This window comes from Botryllus schlosseri, chromosome 5 (assembly GCF_051294905.1).
Source record: "Botryllus schlosseri isolate E-star chromosome 5, Bs_hap1, whole genome shotgun sequence".
Lineage (NCBI taxonomy): Eukaryota > Metazoa > Chordata > Ascidiacea > Stolidobranchia > Styelidae > Botryllus > Botryllus schlosseri.
In genome coordinates, this window is record NC_137240.1 from 26,934,658 (window position 1) to 26,946,719 (window position 12,062).

The following is a 12,062-nucleotide window of genomic DNA, read 5'->3' on the forward strand; positions in this document are numbered from 1 at the left end:
GCTGCTTATATTTTTGTCACCGCATTTTATCAGTGGTTTGTTCGCCAAAACTTTACGTCTTCATGTGCCCCGACGCAGAAGGGGTTTGCCTCGAAATGAATGAGTCTCATAGGCCTGAACTCGCTCGTTGCACATCCCTACACTAGTTCATCCCAACGGCCTTCGACCATGTTTTCCGGAAAAAAACAGTGTCGGACAGATCTTTTCATGAATTATTATGATAAAGCCATATTTAATGCGTGTCTTTCTTATTGGCTACAGTACCCAATACAGTGATCTTGGATATGTAAAAACGATCGCAAGATATTTTGCAATAAATTCAATAAATATTACATACATATGAACAGATCCCAGCAAACACCCGATCTCCCACGGACTTACGGGTACGTCCACAATTGTGCCCAGTCGTCCCACGTCCCACTTTTAGTGACTGAGGACTTGCTCAGTATGTCACAAATTGACGTCCAATTATGTAACTCCAAGAGACCCCCAGAGGAGGTAACTTTAAGAGTGCTCCTATGCCAGTCACCAATGACCATTCCAGTGGATGTCATAATAGTGTGATGCCTGGATGCCACCAACACAGGAGTTGATTTGGATGTCCTTACTGGGAAATCGTTTCTATGAACTCAAATGTGCATTATTCTGCAGTCAATGCTGAATAAGTTGTGTTGAATACAGTCATGATACAAGTGAAATCTAGTGGAGTGAAGCCGTGAATGTTGATATGGTGTGACTTTCTCATCGCGTGGAACTTCACAAGCCCGGCTGTCGATCATTGCGGTCGCACAGTGCTAAAGAGGCTCGATATAATGTGCGATACAGAGACACAGTGGCTTATTTTATTGTGACATTACTGGGTCGAAAATGCCCACATCAGGGGCAAATACTCGTAATGCATGTGAAATATTCCGATATCAGAACTTGATAATCGTCATGATGGGATTGTGATGACTATTCCAATCACGGAACAACGCAGTAAGCAATCCTCTCGGCTATTTCGATAATGGAGTCGAACACGCCTGTTGCTTCAGATTCATCCAACCATAAAACCAGAAGCCTGCCTTCTTCTATTTGGCGAGCATCGCGCATGCGCCGCGCGTGTAATTCAATTTGATCACCGTATGTAGCAATGGCGGAGGGACGAATTATCACAGTAATGGTTTAGTTCATAATTGGAAACGTTAACAGCGTGGACTGTGAGATGTCTCTATCATGAGTACCGGAAGGGCAGGGAGCTTGGTATTTGAGTGCTATATTTAATAAACAGCAATAGTCTCGATCATCATGAACTGCTGATGCGATATAATGAATTCGATTATATGATTATAGTGACACGGCTGTAATATCACCTACAGACGGAATTGATCGACCCGCTGCTAATCGGTAACTCATGCAAGCCGATAATTCTTGTAGTAGGCTACATTTGATACTATATGATAATGTATTGATCATAGAAGTCTGATTTATTGTGCTCTGTTCCATAATGTCTCACAAGCAATAACTTGCCATTTCATGTGCATCTTGTGAAAAGTTTTACAAGGATTTCCTAGGACTGCAGGACCCAATCAGCAAACCAGATGCCGCATAAAGTAATGTACCAGTATTTTATAACATATCGGTATATACTAAATTTTGAAATGTTATGTATAGGCTTACAGAAATGTGGAATGTTCCTTTATGGAATGTGAGATTGCTGAATTTGTGGATGCATGAAGATTGTAGCATCACATTAACATCCATTTTCGTATTTTTGTGTCCACAACAGTATATAACCATAACCATCTATAATAGCGTTAATAAAATAATTGAGGCTTTCAGTGAACATGTAAGAATTTTTGGCAATATTGGTTTATATTTAGGGTATTTTAGGAACAACATTATAATAGTTTGTTAGCCCATCTTTAACCTCGCTCTAATCAAAGGATACTCAAACACTAAACCAATTATAAACTCTATAAACTTAACATGTTCATGGCCTGGTGCAGACGGGTTGTTGGCAATGTTACCGCAATGTTGGCACGGCCTCCGTGCATACTTTTATTGCTTGATTATAACTTTCGATATTAGTATATATACACGGAAACATTGCTTACATTGCAGCAGTATCAAAAAAGTAGGCTATGGATGGGCCCTAAGGAAGGCTGATTGCTCATGGTCATCTTGCCGTCGATAAGAAAACACAACCTTATTATCAATGGATTCTTACTATATATGGATGGGACATATCTGTGTTTGTGTATACAAAGTTACTTCATTTCTACCAGGAGACTAGATATTGAACAGGCAATGTTATGTAGTTCTAAACTTCAGAGGAAGGCGCCGCAGTGGTGCATTGTTCATGGATCAAGATGTTAAATTATGTAAGTTGAAGTTACGAACTATATATGATGATTTATGATATTTCATTAATTGGCAATTTATTACCCAGAAAAAAGTGCCATCGATGATGCGGAAATATACAATTGACAGTGGTTCGCAATCGGGCTGCTAAAACGTGCTGGGTGGAACTATAATTTTATTATAAACTGCATTGTTATAGTGGCACAGAGCGTGTAATTTCAGTAGGCTGTCTTGAAAATAGTCACATACTTGGCTCGAATCATAAGAATTGATCCTCGTTCGAGATTTGAGTAACCATACCAATGTGCTCAGCCCTACTGATTAGTCATTGTAGTGAGTAGAATGTGCGAATGGTCCAGCTTGAACTTCATTGTCTTTTTTTTACAGGATATTCTAGATTCCTGGCTTGGCTTCTTGACAAATGGCTTCACTACAAACATTATAATATCTTTGATTATTTAGATCGGCAATGTCTTCAATTGATAGTGTTCAACAACGTCAAGAACACTGTACAAAGTATGTCTTGATGACTGGAACCAAAAACGTTCGGAAGAACTACTGCCACATGAACAAGCGTTGCTGTAAAATCGGTGCTGCGTCATCCTCAGGAAAAAGTCAAAAGGTATAAAACATTGAATACACTTCATGGAAACCAGAGGCTGTGAAAGTAATCATCTTTTGAACTGAAGTAGATGTAATGTTATGGATTTATACACACCTAGAGGTAACAACTTTAAAGTTGCGTTAGATCTACTCGAAATGGAAGTAGATAATGCACTTCTGGAAAGTATACAAATAATAAGTTTGAAAAAGTAGATTTGGTCGAGGTATTGCGTAGGCATCTTAGCGTTTAATCATAGTTGGTGGTCAAAGTACATATTGTTTGCACCGGAGTTTAAATAGTTGCAACGCCTTGAATTTCTACTGTACAATTAGCCATTTACCAGGCTTGTAAAATTCACTTCAAAATGAAGTAAAAAGTTCTAAAAGAAGATTTTGTGCTCTATTCTATCCCAGGGGTTCTTGAACAGGGCCCGTAGACCCTTTTGTGGTACGATATGCATCGTGGAATTAGACCTATATGCTGTGGTTCTCGTGCTATGCGCAATTTTATGTGAATTGTCTATCTGATTTTAATATAGGTACCATCAGAAATTGTGTTGAAAATAAATTTTGGGCTGCTAGAAATCTTATTAGTAGCATGAAGTGTGCGATCGCTAAGGCTAAGAAACAATGCTATTACTATGGCTAAAGTTGTTGATATGTTCCAATAATAATCGAAGCCAACATCTAATTCTGAATTAATTTGACTTTGGTAATGACAGTAGCAACAGCCTACTTATCACGACTATATCAAAACCCGGATTAGGCTACACCGCTCAAATGCTCTGATACCAGATCAAATTTCAGTAGATTTTAAAATACAACTGTGACACGTCAAAGGTCCACCAACTGAAATAGTATAACCCAGAGTTTGATGATGTCATGATGCATCCTATTGCATCATCTCTATAACTCATTATTTTAACAAATTATGCCCAGCACAAAAATAATTTTATTGAAATATTCAAAACTGTGATTTTTTCGTGTCAAACGTGAATAATACAATAGTAAATTATATTCTCGAGATGTTTGTGGAATGCCTGTCTGCAAGCTCCCGTCAAATAAGGCCTACATGGAAATTATACATTGAATATCCCTATCTCGCTGCGTCGTCAAAAATCCGGAAATTGACCTGCGACCACATTTGAATTTGAAGCCTCTGCTCTATATGATGTGACAACATTATGAACAAGGAAAAGTTGAAATATCTATCTCGTATGCGAATTCGAAGAAAATGAATACCGGCTCTACATCATATCGAAGAATGTTTTTTAGATTTAAGATAATTCCTATTTTATTGTACTTTGAGACAATACATTTGTCATTCACACTATCGTGCGTAGCTACGTCCTACATGTGCCGTGTTCTGCGATATGACGAATCTATGTTTTTAGGCCTCGCAGTGGTACATAGAATCGGAATTCTAATTCTTGTTGAATACAATTTATGTACCCTAAAAGATCATCTGTTTCGACTTATCGTTGCTCTATTCAGATTCGTGGCAAGCCCTAGTTGTAGTAGGTGATAAGTTCCAAATAAAGGTGGTCAAAGTATTCATCGTTAGTACCGTACTAAATAGTATAAATAGCGATTTACAAGACATCAAACTACTTCCAAGTGTCGACATGGTCAAAATATGGAGACTTGAGGAATGTCGTAGTTGTATGCTTTTAAACAGAGATAAGGAAAGCAATCATGTTCAGCACTCAATTAGAAATATTTGTAGCGTCAGTAGTCTAGTACAAGTAAGAGTAACGCAATGTATTTCTACTCGGGTTCAAGCACTCGAGCAGCGATATACATGGCTTATCAAAACTATTTTAGGTAAAGTAGAAGTTCTGGAAAGTACTGAAGTATGTACTTGAGGTGTTTCCACAATATAATTTGATTGACGGGTTTCATACTCTGTATCACAACGTCAGAAGCTCCCGTACTCGAGTAGACATTGTAGTATCGTCATAAATTATCACTCAGCACAAGTAGAAGTAGCGGATCACAATTAATGCATGAGGGAATAGAAATTGAAGCAGCTCTGACGCAAATTTCATGTGCTATGTCAGCAGAGTGGCTCTACAAATGATTTGCTGACATTGTTGTATATGTTTCAGGCAAAACAAAGACCAAGAAGAAAACTGTTGTTGCAACCAAGTTTATTGCGAATACGCACTCGCGCTCTTAACATGATGCGGTGAAAATGATGCATTGTTTTATAATATGCAATGTAAATTTTACTTATGATTGCTCCATGCTTTTCCCTGTTTTAGTTGTATTAGCAGTTGTACTTTTTCAAAGTCATGTGACACGTTTATTTCTAATTTCATGATGCACTTCAATTGAAATGTTTGTAATGGTAATATAAAATTGACTTAGAACTTGCTGTTATATGCAAAATCCCACTGACACATTTATTCGTAGTGATTTCCTGATCGATTTTTCACGTAAGCCTGAACTTTGTTTATCAGTAATAGTTCATTAGTTAATGTTGTACTTGTATTTTGCAATTGTCGTTTTACAGTAACCCAATATAAACAGTTCGTTAGTTTATATGATGTTGAATTCCATGTAATTGCACCAGGTTAGGAGGGGAGTCCTGATATGGTAATCCTGAGGAATAGAACAGGTGGTAAATGACATATCCATAGGGAGTCACGTCGCGTCCACAGTAGGTCTGACGCATCCATAGGGAGTCACGTCGCGTCCACAGTAGGTCTGACGCATCCATAGGGAGTCACGTCACGTTCACAGCAGATCCAATGAGTCCGTATGGAGTCGCTTCACGTCCATAGTAGACCAACTAAGGAAGTGTTTAGGACGCTTCTAGTAGTCGACAAATCCACTCCAGGGAAGTAACACTGGGCGTCCTGCGTCTTTTCCGCAGGAAGTCAACTGGACATCGGGTGTTTGCTGGGATAGCTCTGGCACCGTGTCGCCCCAAAATTTACCCTGATGGGGTAAAAATCTGCGTTACAGTAACTTGCAAATGTGAGTCTTTAATTATGGTATCTACTACCATCCTCGTGCCTCTTGCTATCGAACAGTTATTACGAAAATATGATGATTGTTTAGCGAAAGAAAGCAGAAAGTCAATTTGACGTCATATTTCCAGCCTGTCGCAGGCTCAGATGGGCTGATATACTGTATGTCTGCCACTATAGATATTGTAGAGATCTCTATACTGCAACTGCACCAGCTTCCAAACCAGGCTTTTGGTTACGTAATAATTACAGTGCGGGAATTGCGAGAGCTACGATCAGTGGTGCGTCGTATTAAGTTTTTACAATTGCGTCGCAACGACAAATATGTTACACGGATCTTAAATTTCCTATTAGGTATATTGGAATTATTCCACGCCAGAAAAGTAAACAATTATTCATGATTTTCATTCGCCCTTGATCCGGATTTTCATTCGCACCATTCACACCACCTCCGTTATTCGCACTTGATCTGGATTTTCATTCGCACTATTCGCACCACCTTCGTCATTCGCACTGAAATTTTTTTCATTCGCACCAGTGCGAACCGTCACACAGGTTGAAAAGCACTGGCCTACCTGTTGGCAGTAACGAAACAGCACTTCGTCAGGCCCCCAAAAAATCGGTGTCTTGGGCTCCCCTGGTAATAAACCGACTCCCCCTCATCACGTTTTTCGCTTTTACCATGAAATCAGTTGTACTCTTTAGTGAGCACGCGCCAAGCGCTGAAATTTTCGATGATTCATAATAAAATCGGTCAATAAGATCGGGAATTGCATATATATATATTGCTATCAATTTCTTGTCTTCTCTGCTCGCGTAATCAGATTTACCGGTAGAGCTGACTGAGGTGTCTTGGAAACTGTAGGTCTCGTAAATATTAATCAAACATCTTCGGGCGGGCGGATCCGTTGGTATGACTTCGTTATATGATGTTATTTCGTGAGCTCAGCAATATCGAAAAATGTAGAATCGCATAAACGTACTAAACTTAAAAGAGGAACACGATTTTAAATTGGTATTTCTTCACCGGCATATAATTTTTTTCCGTGCGGGGTTGTATTTGTCTTGTGAGGCTCAGATTGCCAAGACAGGAACATTCGTCGCCAGTCACTTAGGCGCCTATGGGCAATTAAACCTATAGGTATCGGCATAGGCGCAGTCCTTTTCGGCCAAGGTTTTCTCGCTGCCTATCGTTCTGGCACACCTCTTGTAGTCGCATGTTACATGGCCTAAAACTTTATATCTTGGTGTGTCGTGTCGCGGTAATGGCCAACGCCGATATACCTATTTCTATAAATCTTGGGTGAAGAGTACCCAATAATGAAGACATCTGGCAACTTGAAATCGCGCGGAGCGCGAAAAATTTTTGAAAAAGCTGCAACAATTTTCAAAAATTTCTTGATAATTTATGCTAAATCACGAAATAATTTGGGGGCCTCGTCGAGCTCGCCCCCCTCAATAGGGGGGTTTGGGGTGCGGCAGTTACGGTCCTGACGCCAGGGTCATTGTTATGTTCATTGTGCTGCGCCGCTGCAATTGTTTACAATAATGTCGATTTTCAGACTTTGAAAGCAATTTCGGAGCGGTTCCATAGCCTTGATTAAATTTTAATGTATATTTTCAGAATCAGCGGGACAGTTGCTTTCAAATAAGATCAACTTTATTTAATTCGAGTTATGGGATTAGCTTTATGTTGTTTTCAGATTGCTGAGCAGTAATTTCCTCTGAGCAAGCAAGTGTCACGACGGGTGTTGAGTATCTATCCGTAGGTTAGTTATCTATAGTTCATCATACACCAGTTGAAGAGCACTGACCTAAAGCAGTGGTCCTCAACTTCTCATGCAGTAAGTCAAATTCTCCTGTTTCGTCACGGCTGAACAATCCCCGAGATGGCGTCAGAGAGGTAAATCGACGCGCTGCCGCTGGGAGTATGCGACATGCGTGACTGCGTGAGCCGTGGGTGCGTGATCGCTAGATTCGGTAGGTTCCCTGGCTAATATATGCACTACTTTGCAGCCATATATAAATCACTTTTTGCCTTGTATTCCACACATGGCATTTCAATACCACTGAAATTTGACGAAGCTCGTTTTTATTGCTGACTTCTGATAAATTTCATGATTTGAGCGTAGAATTTCTTGAAAACTTTGAAGAATTGTATGTAGATCCAATTCAGTTGAATATGTTACTGGACTACGGTATGTTTTTCAGATCGGTACCAATGTCTAGAAATGAGCGTGTGCATGAATTGAATGATAAGTGGTGATTTGTGGGGGGTGTTCGTACATCATGTCTGGCGTGTGTTCGGACTGTGTTCCCAATGGGAAATCGTGTTTGGGTTGTGTTCGGACTAATCGGACATCATGTCTGGGGTGTGTTCGGACTGCGTTGCCACTTGGACATTGTGTCTGGAGGATATGTCGGTGCTGCGACTGGCGTTATTGTGAATATAACGACTGTTCTTATTTTGAACAAAACTGTTCTTATTGTGAACTTGACTGTTCTTATTGTGAACATAATCGAACCAACCCTGTAGTAAAGTTGTGCCGGTATATATAATTTATCGTGCTCCTTGTTGCGCCGTACATCGAGCATGCATACCGGTACTTAATCGTAACTAACCCACCTTAGTTCGTAAGATGCAGTTCCTTCATAATATATATATAACAAATATCTAAAATTCCTTCTTCCTTGCAACAGTGAAGACATTCATGCCAGAAATATCACATAGGGTTAAAAAGCTACGACGCCTCACCTTAATATCGCATACATCGCTAGAGTTTAATGGTTGTCATTTAGGTACAGTTTCAATGCTGTGGCTTAGTGATGTGGCTGCTACCCGGGCTTGTAATGACTCAAGTCGTAATTTTGTAATGTGGCTGCTACTGTAGACCTATAGGTTGCAATGATTCAACCCACAATTTCTAAGTGAATCTACTCTTTGAAGTTATTTAATCAGACACACACTGTCGCTTGAAACATGCATAAATAGACAGGCTCATAAGTAATCAAAAACTGAAGACAGTTGAGTATATTATTCCTAAAACTGCATTTCTTGGAACTGGGTATGTTTGTAACATGTGCCTATACAGAAAATAGTAACCATATTGCATTTGAACGGTTGAAGACTATCGCAATGCTGGCAGCATTGGAATCGTAGGAAATAGAGGTCATGCTGGTGACTAAATGATGTTACAGTATAACGCAGTGCGAAAGTTTTTATAGTATTAAACTTGTGTAATCTGACTCCAGAAGGTTACTGTAGACTTCGCTGCGTATATCTTCCTTTCGACGGAACAGCGTCCAACGGCAGTGAACGGCCAAGATCAATCACCCAATTCTCAATTTTTTATTGTTTGCGATTCCTACTATGAATTCTTGTAGGAAATAATTATACATATGTGAAAGTGTGAAACATTCAATGAAGGTAACTGTAACTTGAAAAATCTGTAATTGATTCCATTTATAAATTGCAATTGTACCAGACTTCCAAGTCTGAAATGGGTTGGTTCCATCCAGGTATTGGTATATGAGATCAGTTAAATAACCTGGTGACGGCATTGACTGCTAAAAGTCACAAATTAACTTCGCATGCCGAACGTTGTTCGCTCATTATGGATTATCAGTATACTTGTATTGAAGCGATTACCAACAACGCAAGTCCCAGGAATTGCAATGTGTATGGCATCGTTATTGATTTGAAAGAAGCATCCCGTTCACAAGGCTCAGGTACGTTGGTATTTACATCAAGGTTTCGCTCAATTTGTCATAATGTATTTCTTTAGTGTTTACCGAACAAAACAGATTCCTACCACAGATATTAGAGCCAATAGCAGGCCTACTTGGTCAATAAGGTGTGCCTCATCAGAAAAGTATGGCAGCATTTCTAACTAGCTTGCAGGTTATAGTGCTTGTTCTTTGTATTGCTTTCATTTTCTGCTGGTGCATGCACTGCACACTTACGAATATCTATTACTCCAGGGATGTTTCACTCAATTTTGAGGTGAACAAGAGGCACCAACTTTCCTCACTAATCCTGCTCAACATTGCCTCCAACACACTTTTGTTATCTCTTGTAACTAATTGGTCTATATTGGGGAAGAATTCTACCTGGGTGGGTGAAATTGAGTGGGTGAAATTTTTAGACTTCAGAGAGGGGATTTTACAAAAATTGTAGGCTACTATATATTTATCAGATACTTATATACATACAGTACGGTTTTCCATTACAATACCAAGACTAAACAAAACAAAATCATCTACATCCTGTCATGGTAGAATAGTTGTTAATGTCTCTGTCACCAGAGCGTTTCAGTGCTAGTCGAAGTCCGATTGTATAATAGAATCACGAGTACCCCCTTTTGGAAATGTTAATATTTAGAAGGGACTCGAGTCTATCTGCTTGCTTTCCACATTTTCATTGCTCATGATCATTTGTAATGTAACATGAATGCGCCACCGTATATCAATGTTGCGCTGAATTGTGTCTCATCTGCCGGATCAGGGGTTGTAAGCAACGAAGTACTTCTACGTTTTGGAAGTACTGTAGTTAAGTAGTTTTCCTCTACTTCTGGTACTTACTCAAGTAGATCTGATTTTCTCTACTTCTACTTCGTAATATTATGTGATCTACTTACTTACTTCTCGCTATTTTCAGTTTGTCAAGTAGAAGTAGTTTAATCCCCAATACGAAAGAGTAATTTTAGGGATGTTTTCACGGAGTATACCAACATTTAATATTCATAAAAGTTACGAAAAGTCCAGGAATTTCGTTGCGCTTCATGCACAGTCGTTGTGGAGTGACAAATATGTTTTCACAAAAATATCAGTGAATATAATTTAGGTACCGAATTGCTAGGTTCCGCTCACACCGCCCGTATCAAATATTTCATCACAGTAAATATGGCTCACCATGACGTTTGAAACTACCGTTTCGCAATCTAGCAATTACCTCTCCTATTATAATCTAGCAGCCCATGATGTGTCCTGCTAATCTTGAAAATCCGGCTTTTTTGAATTTTACACCTGTTTTAGCAGATCACATTGGAAGCTTTATGGACAAAATACATGAAATATGTTTTCCGCTTTTTATAAGTGGTATTTTTATTTCACTTTCAATTCTGAGTATCATACATTGAGTTCTTTTGTATGCAGAACATACATGTCGCAAAAGCAAGTGTAGTAATGCCTTTATTTTCCGAAAATAAAGCTACACTTATTATAAATTTTACGATCCACAATATTTGTTACTAACGTAGGCTATATACTAGTGTTGAAACCGTATCCGATAAAACTTCTCCGTATTGCTCTTCGCCTAAACTTGGAGCCTTATAATACGGGGTAGGGCGCTATGCCATGACATTCTCTAAGACGGGGTCTTCTTTTTGTTTGTAATATTTTATTTCGGCAAGTTTCAACATGAATGAAAATGCACATTGAAATAAATACAATCGCGACTTCGGTCACCTTGCTATACATGCAGAACATATATGCAGAACAATACCCGCCATTTACGGTGGCGGGGAAATAAATTTTATATTATATATATTATAGTACACAAAGAGTTAGTATCGCATCATTTTCATATCAATACTATAATTTGCATCCCATGATGCGGAAAATGCTTATTCTATTGAAAATTAATACCTCTTGGGATGCATCAATACTAATCAAGGTCTCTGCACCTTCCGTATGGCTCAATTTGCAGCTTTTTGACAGTCCATGCAGAGATTGTCTTCTTGTTGTAAAAATGTACATGTTTCGGTTGCTACCTGCAGAGCGTTTCACCATAAACCGCAGTCTGACTCGTTCGTCAAACTGTCAACATCAGCGGTTCTCAACCGGGGGTCTGCGAAGCAATTTCAGGGGGTCCGCGAGACCACAAAATTTTTAAAATGGTTGATAACGTAATTAATTTTTAATTTGAGAAAGCATGAGGCAATTTCGCACCACAACTACTGAAACCTCGTGACTCATATCATCATAATAATCGTCTGATATGAACTATCGTAGTGTGGAAATTCATTTTCATTGCCATTTTTCTAATAACTTGCTGATACAAACATATTGCTGTTTAGAGACGTTTTGTTTGGGTTTGCTGGAAAAATAAAAATATGGAGATAGTAGTAACGTCAATCAGAG

The 12,062-nt window shown here is 39.0% G+C and overlaps 1 protein-coding gene and 1 long non-coding RNA gene across 4 annotated transcripts in view; both read left to right on the plus strand.

The window, feature by feature from the left end:
• Positions 1 to 369: 369 nt before the first annotated feature.
• LOC145439555 (uncharacterized) lies at positions 370 to 5,740 on the plus strand. Of its 2 annotated transcripts, none has more exons than XR_013915273.1 (4): positions 370 to 978; positions 1,035 to 2,363; positions 2,806 to 2,965; positions 5,055 to 5,490. It is a non-coding gene; the product is annotated as an uncharacterized LOC145439555 (long non-coding RNA). The 2 variants fall into 2 exon arrangements; XR_013915272.1 differs by lacking the exon at positions 370 to 978 and adding an exon at positions 5,654 to 5,740 and having other exon boundaries at positions 1,613 to 2,363; positions 5,055 to 5,612.
• Positions 5,741 to 9,413: 3,673 nt separating this feature from the next.
• LOC145439897 (protection of telomeres protein 1-like) overlaps positions 9,414 to 12,062 on the plus strand; it is a 31,000-nt gene continuing 28,351 nt past the window's right edge. For both annotated transcript variants that reach the window (XM_080317559.1, XM_080317560.1), the window contains exon 1: positions 9,414 to 9,650. In XM_080317559.1, the coding sequence (XP_080173685.1) occupies positions 9,536 to 9,650 (115 nt within the window). In that variant the 5' untranslated portion in view covers positions 9,414 to 9,535. The remainder of the gene's footprint in view (positions 9,651 to 12,062) is intronic.